The sequence below is a fragment of the Siniperca chuatsi genome, linkage group LG3 (genome assembly GCF_020085105.1).
Source record: "Siniperca chuatsi isolate FFG_IHB_CAS linkage group LG3, ASM2008510v1, whole genome shotgun sequence".
In the NCBI taxonomy this organism is placed as follows: Eukaryota; Metazoa; Chordata; class Actinopteri; order Centrarchiformes; family Sinipercidae; genus Siniperca; species Siniperca chuatsi.
The window spans coordinates 13,709,757-13,726,078 of NC_058044.1; the positions used below are offsets into that span (position 1 = coordinate 13,709,757).

General features: G+C 38.5%; 2 protein-coding genes across 3 annotated transcripts; both read left to right on the plus strand.

Annotated features, from left to right (window-relative positions):
* Positions 1-703: 703 nt before the first annotated feature.
* On the plus strand, positions 704-9,671 carry glb1 (galactosidase, beta 1). Its single transcript, XM_044189137.1, has 16 exons — positions 704-925; positions 1,665-1,834; positions 2,892-3,042; positions 3,874-3,934; positions 4,025-4,119; positions 4,222-4,402; positions 4,682-4,740; positions 4,830-4,951; positions 5,794-5,834; positions 5,973-6,085; positions 6,265-6,339; positions 6,528-6,617; positions 6,738-6,851; positions 7,326-7,457; positions 7,672-7,905; positions 8,801-9,671. Exons 1-16 carry the CDS (start codon positions 875-877, stop codon positions 9,053-9,055), a joined length of 1,944 nt encoding a protein of 647 aa, XP_044045072.1. The 5' UTR covers positions 704-874; the 3' UTR covers positions 9,056-9,671.
* A 264-nt stretch (positions 9,672-9,935) lies between these two features.
* cldnd1b (claudin domain containing 1b) lies at positions 9,936-16,111 on the plus strand. Of its 2 annotated transcripts, none has more exons than XM_044189140.1 (5): positions 9,936-10,094; positions 10,413-10,975; positions 12,037-12,138; positions 13,042-13,179; positions 14,602-16,111. In XM_044189140.1, the coding sequence occupies exons 2-5, from the start codon at positions 10,699-10,701 to the stop codon at positions 14,820-14,822; spliced, it is 738 nt and encodes a 245-aa protein (XP_044045075.1). In that variant the 5' UTR covers positions 9,936-10,094; positions 10,413-10,698; the 3' UTR covers positions 14,823-16,111. The 2 variants fall into 2 exon arrangements, with proteins under 2 accessions (XP_044045075.1, XP_044045076.1); XM_044189141.1 differs by having other exon boundaries at positions 9,969-10,094; positions 10,644-10,975.
* The last annotated feature ends 211 nt before the right edge of the window (positions 16,112-16,322 follow it).

Here is a 16,322-nt window from a genome sequence, read left to right on the forward strand (position 1 = left end):
CATCTCTATTGTGTCACAAATGCATTTACATTAACTTTAAAACAAGGCTGTTTTCCTAAGCTCTACACAAGTTTTCACCCACAAACAGTAATGTGAATATAATGATTTAACATCATGTCAACAAAGGGAAAGTCAGTTAAACTGTATCTGAAAATTAAAAAAAAAAGTATGAGTTTGCTGTATTGGTCTTCATACCTTAAAAAAAAACCCGTCAAGGATTGTTATTGCTCAACATTTTGGCAGAACGGGACATCCCTTTCTTGACCTCCCAAATATTTGGATGAAATGAACCACACATGATCAAGTGGTAAAATAACAAGGGTGGCCAATGGAGCAACATTCAGTATGAGGTGTTTCAATATAGTTTTTGAACAAATAACAAATTCCAATCCTACCTCTAGTGGTATCTGAGAATTACGGTTTTATGTATTGAGGTTTTGAGATATGTGAGATTTCTCGCCACGCAATGGAGGTGAATGAAATTTTGTTTGTAGTGCTCAAAGCATTAAAGGAAAACATTTGAACAACTCAAGTAATGTGTCTTTACAGTGTCCCAGTTACTCACTGTGTGTTTTTAAGTTTGCTTTGCAGGTCCAAAGCTGGATTCCCCTACACATTATTTCACCTCAGGCCCCATAAATAAAACGCGCGACACTGCCACCTACTGGATATATAGCGTTTTCACGCCACAATACAACATCACATGATTTTACTTCCGCAACTCATGATGCCACACTCATTCAATATCAGTGTAGCCCATGCAAGGAAATAAAGTACCGCAGCTGACTGCGTTCAAGTAAACACTGCATGAAAAGGTGCACTCGTTTAATTCTGCACTTGAAGCCGGACAGCGGGCCTCGTGTGAGGACTCATCATGTCTCTGCTCACAGTTGGAAGCGTCCTGCTGCTGCTGTTTGGACATTCAGTGAGTACCTTTGATTTTTCCAAACAGTGTCATACTCTGTTCTCGACGTTGAATATCGAGATATTGATATATCCGGTTTTATAAAAGCCCTGCCACCGAAATTTAAAACACAGGCCTGAAACTTGCTGGTATTTACATACACAGACTAACACTACACAAATACTAATGTGAGTTATTAGTACTTCTTGATAGTGTTAAAGGTAGGCCTATATTAACATCAGTAATGTTGGAAATGGGAAATGGGAAATGTGCAGATTCAACATAAATGGGGTAAATTAGGCTCATTTTCAGTTATTGTCAGTTCAGTAAAACAAAGACATGCTTGTGTTTGTTTCATCTAGAAGCCAAACTCTGTGTGTGTGTATGTATGTATGTATGTATGTATATGTGTGTATATATATATATATATATATATATATATATATATATATTGTAATCTATATGGTCTCTCAGGCTTTTAAAAACATCTTTCACATGAAAATATTAAAGTTTTGTTGGTTGGTAGTTACAGTATCTTACATTGAAGCATTATTCACAACCTTTAGTAGACAGTCAAGGTTGTCCATGTCTGAATCACACATCCTAAAGTCAGCTGAGATGTCAGCTCTGTGCCATAAAAACATGAAACTACACAATGGAACACAGTATAAACTGACTTAGCTGTCTACAAATGATGATCTGTGTGATACCTCTAAATTCAGCTGTGGTGTGGTTCATATTATGTTGTGTTGACTTGCAGCTCGGGGCACCTCCTTCATTCAGCGTGGATTACAAGAATGACTGCTTTCGGAAAGATGGGGAAGAGTTTCGTTACATAGCAGGAAGCATCCATTACAGCAGGATCCCCAGAGTCTACTGGAAGGATCGACTGCTCAAGATGTACATGGCAGGACTGAATGCCATCCAGACGTAGGTTTGCCTCGTGTCTCACTCTCTGTACGCTTTACTCTGACTTGGGTTTGTTGTTGCAGTCCCAGGCTGCCATGTTTCAACTGGCTTCAATACAAAAACTAATCAAGGAAGAGGGTTTTAAACTTAGGTTAAGAGAATTTGTTACCTGGTTGTTAACTGGTTCACATTTCTGTCGGGTCTCCAAATGTTTGCATGTGATTGTGCTGCAATCACTCAACAAATATGGCATCATTTGTCAGCATTCACTTGTGCTGCAGCGTAGTGATGTTCCTGAGAATGTACTGTAATTAGAGCCACAACGCTTAGATCAACAAAAAAAAAGAATCTGCAATTTTGATAATCGATTTAATCTTTTTAAAGCATTTTCAAAGAAAAAAAATACCATAATTCTCTGGCTCCAGCTTCTCAAATGTGAACATTTTCCAGTTTTCTTAGTCTTCTATGATTGTAAACTGAATATCTTTGGACTGCTGGTCAGGCAAAACAAGACATTTGAAGATGTTGTGATGGACAATTTACAGACCAAACGAATAATAGCTTAGTTGAGAAAATCGACAGGTTAATCGAAAATGAAAGCCATCAAATGTATCCGCCTGCAGGAAAAAAATCCACTGGGCTTTGTGGGCATATTGTCTTTATAATCCAAGATAGTGGATAAAAAAAAAAGCTTAAATTCATATTTGTTAGTTTAACTTGATCGTCAGTAAATTATAGACCAGATTCAACAAGTGATCAACAGAGTTGCACATCTAATGACTGGCCATTACAGATTGACAAACCTCCTCAAATTGCTGGTATTGACATCATAGTGGACAGAATTAAAGTAATTGTACACTTGATGGACACACTGTACCAACTGTTGCTACTGTTTGATATGTTTGAATTGTCTTATTCTTTGTTTTTAATATATGTACCCAGGACTCCATGTAAAGCAGTATTGATACAGACTGAATTATCCTGGTCTCTTGTGTATATGAGTCAGCCACAACATTCAACCTACATAAATAACTTGAGTGTGTGTTTGAATTAAACTGACACTTCGTTCACATTGAAGGTATATCCCTTGGAACTACCACGAGGAGTCTCCAGGCCGGTACAGTTTTAGTGGAGACAGGGATGTGGAATATTTCCTTCAGCTGGCCCAAGACATCGGCTTATTGGTAATCCTTCGGCCTGGACCTTACATATGTGCAGAGTGGGAAATGGTGAGTGCCGTCGTCAGTAAATGTACACATTTTGAGTTTGGGGGAGATAATTAGGAAATACTGAACATATTAAACTCTTAGCTTATATAGTATACAAGTATAGTATATATACTTTAACTACCCTAAGTACATTAAGTGAATTTGTTATCTATTTGTTTCATACAGTTTCATACAGATGAATAAAACAGTATAACTTAATGTCCACTAGCCCCAAACTAATAGTCATAGGTTTACTGTTAACTAAATTAGGAGTAGTGTGTGTAATGCTTTAAAAGATGGTGGCTGTACAAGTCTGTAGTTTGATCCTTCACAAAGAACTGCAGCTGAAATCAGCTTTAATTAACATCAGTTAAAATGGAGTCAAATGGTGACTATTTTTCACAGTGGAAAAAATATCCATAGAAACTGCAGCAAAGTCTACCTCTCCACTGTTCATGTAGTGTATTTAGCAGTATTTTGGGGAAAAGTGTGGTGAGCACATGGATGGGCAGAAGGGGAGTGCATTATGCTGCAGGAGTGGTTTTGTATCTATGGGTGTTTTGCTATTTGTTCTCCAGTATGAGAACTAGTCACTACTGGAATCTATTATAACTGATGTAAATTAAAGCGGACCACAATCATTGTTATTCATGAAGGACAAAACCACAAACTTTTGACAGCTACCTTTTTTAAGTGTACAGAGGGTGTTTGATTCTTTAAAAAAATAGATTTTGGGTGCAGTATCACTTTAAATTCAGTTGAACTTAAATTTCATGTGGTTATTTTTTATGGTATGCCATTTAAGTTACACCAAAAACCTGCTGCCATTGTTTGCGTTATTCTGTCTACCAGGGTGGGCTGCCTGCCTGGCTTCTCAACAAGAAAGACATTGTGTTGCGGTCCTCAGATCCAGGTGAGAATCAAAGAAAAACAGCATGAATGATTAAATATAGACACTGTTGCATGCTGCAGTACATACAACATTGTAATTTGTGTATTTCAGATTACACCGCAGCAGTAGATCAGTGGATGGGGAAGCTATTGCCAATGATAAAACCTTATCTCTACCAGAACGGAGGTCCTATCATCACTGTACAGGTGAGTCTGGAGTTCTGGACTGATATGTGTATTGCATATCATTACAACACTCAATTCTGTAAGGAAATAACATCTCCCTCATGCTCTGCCTATGTTTGGTAGGTGGAGAATGAATATGGCAGTTATTTCGCCTGTGACTACAACTACATGCGTCACCTGACCAAGCTGTTCCGGTCTCACCTGGGCGAAGAGGTGGTGCTCTTCACCACAGATGGAGCTGGGCTTGGCTACCTCAAGTGTGGCTCCATACAAGATCTCTATGCCACTGTTGACTTTGGGCCAGGTAGGTGCCAAGTGTCTAGTCAATCTTCTGCAATTTACAGCAAATATTGACAGTTGGTCAAAGGTTCAGTTATGTGTTGATATCTTAAGTTAAGGTTGAATTGTAAAAATAACTTGAGATTAAATATATTAGATGATGAGGTACATTAGTTTCATTTTTCGCGATTTGTGGCCAGTTTCTTGTTTTTCCTCCACATTGATTAATGTCCATTTTAAATGATTCAGAAGTCATGAGGGACAAATACATGTGAGCTTATCTTTGTGTTGTTGATTCTGTGAGGTGGAAATGTAACCGCTGCCTTTGATGCACAGAGACACGCTGAACCTCGTGGACCTTTGGCAAGTATTTCCCTCGATACGGTTTGTATTTTAAAACCACATTACATTTTCCCTCATACGCTCATAGGGTTTTCTTCCTGTATTAACAGGTGAACTCTGAATTTTACACTGGCTGGCTGGACCACTGGGGGTCACTTCACTCCGTCGTGTCATCTGCCATAGTGGTCAAGTCCCTCAACGAGATTCTGGCCGTGGGAGCAAACGTAAACCTGTGAGTCTACAGATTTCTGTGGCAGGTTTAGACCATAGACTGTATAAAACATGGACGTAGTGTCCGTGACCTCACCCATAGGTTTCTGAAGAGCTGTTGTAAAGCTCAAAGTGGGCGGCTCCCAATGGCTCCAGCCGTCGCCATCTTGGCAGTCCCTGACTCCAGCTAATCCAAAAATAGGCAAAGAGGTGGAGCTGAGGCGGGCCGAATGAAGCCTGGTTGATGAAACCACCTAGCGGCAAGCCACCTGAGAGGGAACCCACCTCTCACTCAATGCGGCTGCGTCCTTAATTATGCAGAACTTTAAGCCTTAAGATAATTTAAACAGGTGAGTTATATAAAAATTAAACCCCATACAGTTGTCATGAAGGGGGAAATTAGCTATAGAGACCAAAACTGTTTTTTGTACAAGGCTGTAAACATGTTTATTTCTGCTGTAATGTTAGGCATTTTAACATGTGGGTCTATGGGGATTGACTCGCTTTTGGAGCCAGCCTCAAGTGGCCATTTGAGGAACTGCAGTTTTTGGTACTTTAGCGTTGGCCTCATTTTTTGGCCCCAGAGGTCGACGCTTGGTTTAGACACACTGATGCAGACAGATAAAGGTGTATACAGCTGCACAACAGATGTGCACATTCAACATAAGACTGTAGCATTCACTGGAAGCTCATCGGCTAATGTCAGGAATGTATAGTTGTTGTTATGATGGGTTACTAGTTACATAATGTAAATCTGCAAATAACTTCTCTTGAAGACAGAGAATACCTTTGTAGTTTAAAGTTATTAGAATCTATTTGTGCTTTATTTCTTTCGACATTTCAGTTTGATTTCTCTCCTCACAGGTACATGTTCATAGGAGGAACAAACTTTGGATACTGGAATGGTGAGTGCACTTCGACAGACTGGTTAGATGAGATGACATAATCATTTTAAGAGAATCGCAGCAAAGCCACCTAGGTCTCTCTTGTTGCCAAAATGATTACCTTAAGAAAAACCCTCTGATTGCGTTTTGACACCTCAGGTGCCAATACACCATACGACCCGCAGCCCACGAGCTACGACTACGATTCCCCGCTCACGGAAGCAGGAGACCTCACAGAGAAGTACTTTGCTATTCGAGAGGTGATCAAAATGGTAAGAACACCAGTGCAAGCCTCGGTTGTGGCTTTTAAATATCACTTCAGCTGTGTTTTGTGTAAAATGTAGGCGCGTCATTAATGTGCAACAACCATAAGTATTACATTAGTATTTTTTAACTTATGTACAGTACAGTATATGTCATCTGGAAGAACTAATGTATCTTTTCACAACAGTACCGTAAGATACCAGAGGGACCAATACCACCAACAACTCCAAAGTATTCATATGGGACTGTTGTGATGAAAAAGGTAGGTACTCAGTTGACACTGTTTCTATGAACTCCTATCTGTATTTTAAGTTATTAAAGCCTTTACTTTTTCGAACTTGATCAAAGACTTACATATTGTTTATTGCAACTCACCACTGAAAGACTTTTTGTCAACCGGTTTTAAAACATAAAGAATAAATACTAAAAAGCAACCCTCTGCCACTACAGCTCCAGACAATATCAGATGCCTTAGAAACGCTGTCTTTCTCTGGCCCCGTCAAAAGCATGTATCCTCAGACTTTCATTGAACTGAACCAGGTATCCTTGTGTTTTTCTCTTTTATGTAGTAAAAAACATATCGTTGCAATATTTTGTCATATGAATGATGATTTTTACTTTTTTAGTTTTTGTTTTATCTCTTTCCTGTTTCTCCTGTAGGCCTTTGGTTTTGTGCTCTACAGGACGACTCTGCCTGTTGACTGCAGCACACCAACTCCACTGTCGTCTCCACTGAATGGCGTCCATGATAGAGCGTATGTGTCAGTGGACGGGGTGAGTCTGATTGTTTCTTATCAGATATTATACGCAGGTCCACGCACATGCCTCGTTGATCTCATTTCACAGACTTTGTTACCATTGTTAATCACTAGATCAGTTAAATGGATGGCTGTCCATCAAACCTTCAAAATACTTATTTGGTACCATCAGAAATATTTCTGTATCATCATTTAACCAATTTTAGATTAGCAGCAGTTCTTTTACGGTTGCCGAACATCAGACATTTGAGAACTTTAGCTTCTTTTGCTAAACAGAAAAAAAAAAGATTTGTAGAAAAACACGTTTATATTTTTCACAGTAAGATGTAGAAAAAAAGTATTGTTTTGGTATCAGTACTGGAACTCGGGTATCATATCCACACTAGTATAGAAATAAAAAAAAAGATACCTAATTGAAAATGTAGCAAACTCTGATTATTTCTAAATTGGAAGTCTGCCAACATAACAGCGATGCTGATTTCTTCTCAAGGTGGCTGTGGGGATTCTCGAAAGGAACAAAGCCATAACGGTCAATGTGACGGGGAAAGCTGGCAGTCAGGTGGACATACTGGTGGAGAATATGGGCCGAATCAACTATGGAAAATACATCAATGACTTTAAGGTTTTTTTCCAGCTACATTTTAAAGTTATTTTGTGTGCTTTGACATGTAGGTGTCACAGGGCTTTACTGGATTTCAGATGCAGAAGTAAAATTTGTTTACAGTTTCCAACAAGCTGGGATGTCTGTATGAATTCCAATTTGTGTAAAATTATTGATGACTTATCATCATGCTGCTCCCCCTCTGCTCTTCCTGTCCGGGTTCTTTGCTGCACAGGGTCTGGTGTCCAACCTGACTCTGGGGACAGAAACGCTCCTCGGCTGGACCATGTACAGCCTCAGTATTGATGAAGCAGTCAGTCAGGGCCTTCTCGGTAAAAGGAAACCAACAGACACACCTCAGCCTGCTACTCACTCTCTTCCCGCCTTCTACGAGGGAAGATTCATCATTCCTGACGGCATCCCAGACCTCCCGCAGGACACCTACATCAAACTGCCCAAATGGAGGAAGGTATGTCACCCATACAGGACATTTAGTTAGAAGTGAAGCCATTTTGCGCTTTTAAAAAAAAATCCCTTTAAAAGAAATCATTACTGATTTCAGTGGTTGATTTTTCATGACCTCAGTGTCACATGCACTCTAAATTAGTTTTGAAACGAGTAGGTAATTAATTGATTAAACCATTGCAATAAAATGAATCACCAACAATTTTGATAATGGATTAATCATTTATCAAGCAAAAATACCAAAGGTGCTCGTTCAAGCTTCTCAAATGTGAAGATTTGCTGCTTTTCTCTGCTGTATTTAAATGTGTTTTGGAGGGTTGGTTGGGGAAAAAAACAAGCAATTTGCAAACAACATTATGGACTCAGGAAACTTTTAATGGGAATGTTTCACTATTTCCTGACATTTTACAGACTAAACGAGTGATCAGCTATTTAAAAATATGATCAACAAATAATGAAATAATTGTTGGTCGCAGCTGTATAAAGTAATGTGTCGAGTTTTTTTTTTTAAAGGCCTAATTGGTATTATAGACCATATAAATTACAGGTATATACATATATATTGAGTTTGACTAAATGGAAAAACTCAACGGATCAGAATTGGAAAATATCAACTCAATTTACTCCAATTTTGAAATAATAACAAATAAGAATAAATAAATAAAAATAATCTTAGACTGCAGCCCTACTCCAAGTGTGGAATAAAAGTGCTAATAAAACACATGCTGTTTGAGTGTATCATTTTAAAATATTCCCTTGAATGATTTCGTCAGTGAAGGTTTTAAACTAAAACATAAGTGTTGGTTGTGGTTTTGTAATTTCATAAAAAATGCGTGTGTAAAATGCAACGCAAATGCAGTAGACTAATTAATCAGTACTTTTTAATTTTAATTTTTCAGGGGCAAGTTTGGATTAACGGCTTCAATTTAGGACGTTACTGGCCGACTCGAGGCCCTCAGGTGACTCTTTTTGTCCCTGCCAACATCCTCAGTACAGCTGCACCCAACAATGTGACTGTCCTGGAGCTGGAAGAGGCCCCGTGCAGCTCAGGGCCATGTAGTGTGGAGTTTACTACCACCCCCATCCTGAATGCAACAGTCCAGTCTGACTACAAACAGCACAGAAGACTCTTCACTAAAGATGGTTTGTTGTGATAATAAGGGAATTCACTGCTGCACAAAAGGAATCAATTTGCACTACTTGCTGATGAAAGATCCCAAAACCAAATCTGTGTGAGCTTGATGTTTGTTTCTTTGGTTTTAAAAAGCTGTAATAAAAAGATGTGAAAGAAGGTTAATCTGGGACATGACATCAATTATTGAATGTGTCTTTATGAAAAGTGAAGAAATGCGTTTTTAGCCAAATGCTGTATTTAACCATCACATCAACTTCACCTCTCTGATTCTGCATGACATTTTCATTCAAAGCCTTTTTTCTCTTCACAAAAGGATTATTACCAATTGAAATACTGTCAAACCACCATAGCAGCCTGTATTTCAGAGAAAGTTTTATTTTTTTATGTGACAAACTCAAAAGGGAAATACAATATAACCCTCTCTCAATATATATATATATATATATATATATATATATATATATATATATATATATATATATATATATATATATATATATATATATACTACAGATGCATTATGGGACTGCTGAAATGTAGCTTTTATTCATTTTGAAATGATTTTGCATACACTCTGAACCTGTCTGATTTAGTGATTGTAAAGCATTTTAAAATTAAAATATGATTTGATAATACCCCAATGGTCCCTTTTCCTTATTGTGTGACGAGATGCTAGTCTGTATGTATGTATCACTACAAGATAGATAGAAATATAAAAAGACAGGGAAGAGATCACATCAAGTTTGGAATAAAGGAGTTACTACAATTGAACTCAGGGCATTTGGGGTACAGGGCATTATTTAGTTTTTTGGAAAGACAGGTTTTACTTAGAAGAAGAGTATTGGGTAGGCATAAGACCTCTGATACACACTTCATTTCAGAAGGTGGCGGTAATGCACCAAAAAGTTGTTTGCCAACCTCCGTAAAATATCAGAAGAAGAGGAGGAGGCGGAAGCGGAAGAAAATTTTGTAACGTAGAAGAAGAGGGCAGAGGCCTGCAGGAAATTTAAAGAGCAGAAAAATAACTCTAATATTTGGAAGTTTTGTCCAGAGAAGAGGTAAAAAAACACCTTGAGTTAAATATTTAACGTTTAGTTGTTATTTTAATATCTCGATAGTTATGCAGCCAGCTGTAGCTAATTATGATTAGCGTTAGCTAGCTAATAAGATGCTCAGTTGCACAGAGAGTGCCTTTGTTATTATTAGCTGTATGAAACAATTAAGCTAGCTGTAACTAACTAGCTAATAACACATTCCTGTTGTCATTTGTAGTGTGTAACTAAGTTAAGCAACCAGGTAAACGGGATGTAATACATCACTTAACACTAATAAATTAGCTGAACATTAACCTGTGTGTATCTTTAATTCTTCGGCAGGTTGTCAACACCTCTGTGTTTGGGACATTGCTCAAAATGCACCACAGTAGCAATACGATTGAATAGAGTTCAATGTTGTGTTATTCTGACACTGTCATACTACCTGACAATAGTTAACAGACATGCCGTGGTGCCTAAACACCAAGCGGAAATATAATTTTTAACCATACAACCCAGGCTTTATCACATAGTGAAACCAAAGTGCATTTGTATTTTTTTTATTTTTATCAGAGAGCCGTTTCTCCTCGTAAACACAGGCTCGAAACGAGCTGTCTTCATCTAGATCATGGTAGATAATCGCTATGCCACAGCTCTGGTCATCGGCTCGGTGCTGAGCCTGCTGGCCACAGTGTACCTCTCTGTGGCTGTGGGAACTCAGCACTGGTACCAGTACAGCTGTCCACTTGAGGGGAGCAACGCCTCGGAGCTCAGAAAGGAGTTCATCGATGGAGAGTTTGATGAGAAGACTTACAGCGACACCATGTTCCGCCTGAACGGCACCCTGGGACTGTGGTGGAGGTGCATCCTGGTGCCCGGCCAGTCACACTGGTTTAAAGAGCCGGGTAAGACTTCCTGTTCAGAATATTACATGTCTACAGCTCTCTACAGTCCTTCCATTGCTGAATGAATTTCACACCATTAGGTAGATCGTCCATATAAACTCATGTTATGCAGAAGGCTTATGCTTATGCCTGCAGTGCTTTATTTTAAACTGTAGTTAAGAACACAAACTTTTAAAACACCAAATATGCCTGGCTGCTTTACAGGAAAATGTGATTAAAATGATTGAGAAGACAGCTAGAATTTTCCTTTTAATAAAATATGGAAGCAGTGAAGTTTGTTGTCTGCTTGATCATACAGAGTATGGTGATTTAAAACAATAAAGTAGTAACTTTAAAGTTACTAGAGGATGAAAGTTGGAATATTTCATTTTTAGTGCCATAATCATCTTCTTCTTTTCCTTTCGGCTGTTCCCTTTCAGGGGTCGCCACAGCGAATCATGTGCCTCCATCTAACCCTGTCCTCTGCATCCTCTTCACTCACTCACACTTCAATTAACTTCATGTCCTCTCTCACTACATCCATAAATCTCCTCTTTGGTCTTCCTCTAGACCTCCTGCCTGGCAGCTCCAACCTCAGCATCCTTCTACCAATATATTCACAGTCTCTCCTCTGAACATGTCCAAACCACCTCAATCTGGCCTCTCTGACTTTATCTCCAAAACATCTAACATGAGCTGTCCTTCTGCCATAATATTATCTTAATTGTCACTATATGTCAGGTATCAGATCAATAGTAGTCAGATCAGAGTTAAGGTATGGGAACTGATATTGGGATAGAGAAAGTTGAATCTATGCATCCCTATGTATAAGTCCAATAGTATCATAACTCACTCCTGCTCATCGATTTGTAGCATTTCCTGCAATACAACGACAATAACGGCAATAATAGGAATATCTACCTCAGTATAACTGATACACTAAAATCTCTGATGGTAGACACTTTTCTGTTGCCTCATGGTGTACTGTATATCGTCATGCTGCCCAAACCTACATCACATCCTGTGTATTGGTAAATTATGACTGCTCAGTTTGGATTTGTGCTCTATGATTCTGACTTTAGATCCGAAGATGGAGACGCAGTGTGTGAGCTTCACTCTTCCTCAGCAGTTTATTCCAAAATACAAATTACCTGGAAACAGCGAAGAAGATCTGTTGAGAACATGTGAGTCTACCCTGTAAACACACCCCCTGCTTCCATTTTAACCCAGTTTCACCAGACTTGAGGGCCACTACCACAGTTTGAGAATTTTTTGTGACAGTGTCATTAAATAGGTGTTAGTGGTCTGAAATGCACAATAGACTATTTTAAATATGGAATATTTAAAACATGGAATATTTTTAAACCTCGAATTATCAAAGGCAAAAATGCATGATGCTAACATATCCAATATTAAAGTAATACAACAGATAAAAAACTCTTGTGAAGTGATGTTTAGCTGGACTATTCCTCCCTTTTCCTCTTTTATTTGGATGATAAAATGTTCAAAGGCACTGCTGAGGCAGACCCAGGATTAGCTAAAGCCATGATCTCTGGTGGCCAAGTAAAGTTGATCATTTTATTTGTGTGTTTAGTTTTTCTATCACCTCGGCCTATACTTTTATTGTACGCCTTTGAAGACTCATTGGTTGATTTTTCTTCTCCTTTTCCAAACTGCCTAGATGGGTTTATATATCCTTATTTTGTGCTATCGTGTGTTATGTCTAAATGAATGAAAATTTTGAAAAAAATAATAAAACAAATGCCCAATTGAGGTTTTCGGGTTTTTTTCTGCTGTAAACACCAGTTGGAGAGAGAATTTTAGGCACTGACATACTGTACAGTTCCGCTTTAAGCTTATTCATGCTTTTTTGCATCAGGTAAATTTGTCCAAGAAGTTTTAAAATTTACTCTTCAGCAAATGCCTCTTCACCTCCAAATTGTTTGCTCAAACCATCTTGCTTCCTTCCATCTTGTTTCCCTTCCTTCACTGTCTTAACGTGCACCTGCCATCTTTGAACAACAGTTAATGTTGTTATATGTAGGTTTTAAGAGTTTTTTAGTTAATGTTCTCACTCTTTTTTTCAGACTTGTGGAGGTGCCAGTTTCTCCTGCCTTTGGTGTCTCTGGCTTTGGTGTTCCTCAGCGGTCTTGTTGGGGTCTGTGCCTGCCTGTGCCGCAGCTTCACCCCCACCTTGGGTGTGGGAGTGCTCCATCTACTTGCAGGTGAGAGAAATGCATGCATATTCCCCCTTTCCAGCCATGGACCATAGGAAAAACCAGAAAAAAATGGCATTGAGATGATCTTACCCATAGGCTTCTGAAGGGACATTTGGATTTAAGTTTAATGCTCACTACTGTCTTGGCAATTATGTAAACAAGAAAACACAAATCGGGGGGGGGGGGATACCAAGTACTGTAGCAACCATCATGACTGATTGTGATAGGCAGGGACTCCTGTCAGTACATATGTACAATATCCCTTTTACATGGTGAATGTTTCACAGTGTGTTCTGGAGGAGCACAGCTGCTGCTTAAAATGACAGCAATTCGAAAAAGATCCACTGACATTACAATACATGTCTGGCTGGGCATTATATAACCTAATACTAACTTCAGCTACTAGTGCAGACTCTATTAGTTAAAGTGCAACACACGGACCACATTGATGGTGCATCATTTGATGTGTCAATTGGCAGCAGTAACACATACACTAAATGTAGTCAAGGTATGGTAGTTGGGATGTGTCGATCGGGAAAGCAAATGTGTTCAATTTCTTTACTTTTCTGGAGGGATGACCTGTGTTGATGCTGGGAAATGGCACAATGGAGTATCCTGACTCATTGACCATGATGACGCTGGTGTGTGAGCTTACATAGGAAACACCTGTCATGGGTGTTTGTACACACGTCATAAGCCACCAGTGCCTTTTATGCCAAAACTAATGTCAGCCTGGCAGCGTTGCTTGTGGCCCTCTTCTTGTAAGGTGAGTTCTTCCTCACGCATCCCCACCTGATTGGGACTTACTGAACTGTTTGCTTTTACTTTCCCAAACTTTTAAGCCTCAGAATGTTTTCTTTTGCTTTGATTAATTACTGTGAAGCATACGTATAATGTAATTGATCAATCATTGTGACCTGGTGAGCTTAATCAGACAGATCCTGTCTGATCCTCCATCTTGTGTTATCAGTTTAGTTATTAGATGATGGTTAAAATAGTTGCCTCACTTGTTAAATACATGGGCCTTCCTATGTGATATATGCAATTTACCCTGAAGATTAATTTTAGATTTCACAAGTGTAATAATTTATTCTGACATTAGCAGGGGTGGTCTTCATTTCAGTGCCTCTGCTATAATGTGCTGCATGAACAAAATCCTGATTGTGGTAAACAGTAAATAAATTAGTATTTTCAGTGAAAACGTTTTCTCAGTGAATTAGAGTTAGGACATCCAGCTGCTGTTAGAAGAACTGCAGTTTAGATTTGATTGGCTCCAGCATGAATCTGTGGTTTTTGTTTACTGTAGTTCCAGCTGACACATAAATTCACACTGTTTCTCTCATCCTACTGCCTTCACGCCTCCACAAACACAATGCAGTGCTTCAGATTTGCTGTTTTGTGTTTTTTCGTCTCTCCTCTGCTCATCAGGTCTGTGCTCTCTGGGAACCGTCTGCTGCTTCCTGGCCGGGGTGGATTTGCTCCACCAGTATTCCCCACCACCAGAAGGGGTGGAGGGCTCGCTGGGCTGGTCCCTCTACCTCGCCCTCATCTCCTTCCCTCTGCAGATGATGGCAGCTGCTTTGTTCCTGTGGGCGGCCAGGAGTCACCGCAAAAACTATACCCGCATGACTGCTTACAGAGTAGCCTAAAGGGAGACTACTACAACAACGTACCTTAAAACAGCCTACTGGTCTGAAGACTTTCTTAAAAAAAGGTTTCTAGTTAAGAAAGGATGTAAATTAAATGAAGTGACTGTACTGTTTGTAACTTTTCACTTCCTCTGTAACAATCTTTAAATAGAAAACAGACCTAAAAGCAGGAATAAACTAAACCGGTTTGCAGCTAATCATCATAAGTGTTCATAAATAGGGTTTTTAAATACATGAGTTATTTCACCTTTGTTTACCCAAAGCATGTTCTTCAATGTATTTTAACACCCAGATATTAAGAATAATTTGTTATTTCTGGTGTTAAATGTGTTCATGTGCAGTACTTAAATGCCTTCTTTTCGGTTGCCATTGCTTCTAAAGCTGCTCACCACAATGTCACAAATTTCAGACCTGCAGTTATCTAAGCCTGGGTAGCTTTCTTTATTAGTGCATACAAAATATTACACAAACCTATTTTTTTATTTTGATGTGTTTTGTTTGGATTTATTTTGCCTTATGGTAAATATTGAGCCTTTGTTGTGCGTGCCTTTTTAAGATGACATTTCCATCTTTGGTAATTGTTGATTTCAGCCTGTGGTATGTGTTGACTAAATGTCACAAAATGTCACAAAAAATGTAACCACTCATCTCCCATTGTCACTTGTGTTTAGAAGTCTAATATTTATTAACAGGTAATTTGAATATTTAAAAAAAAAGAAAGATTTGATACCACTTGAGCAAACGTATAACCTCTTTGTAACATTTAAATTCTAATGTTTCAGCCCCAAATTATACTACTGCCATTTTACATTTGTGAAGTTTCAGTTTAAAGCTTCTTAAAATGTTTTTCTGGTTGCAGTCAGTTCTCTGATCCTTCACTTTCATCAGTTACTTAACTGATTGGTTTGTCAGCCAAATATAGGTTTTGCATCAGTTAAAGTCTTTTAAATGTTTGTTGGTGATACTCCAGAGTCAAAGGGACTCCTATTACTGCATACGATGCATAACGATTTAATTTGCAAAGTCTTCATTTGCAAGTGAAAATCCTCATGAATTTCCGTTTTTACACTAAACATTTGTGTGGAAAGTGAATGAATTTGTTAACCTTTTTTTGTGTCAAATTCCAAAATTACTCATTTCTTAGCACCAGAATACAAATTGTGATGTTTTTGTGTCACAATGTTTTGTTACAGGTCTGATGTGTATACACTCTGGTTTTTGTAAATGTTTTTATGTCTTCGGAAGCACACTGTACAAGTTTCTGTATTAATAAATTAGACATGTGCCTACTTCTGTAGTTGTTTTTGTGTGTGACTTTGCAATAGAATTATGAGATGCTTTGCTATTGCTATTTGAGTCGTGGCTTTAGGGATAATCAAAGTCACATTCATACAGTTAAACCATGCAGACACCAGAAAGCTGCCTAACAGCCACGTTTAATTGAATAAAACAAGCAATAGTTTTCTTTGTATCTGTTTCATTATGGGATGGAGTAATGTT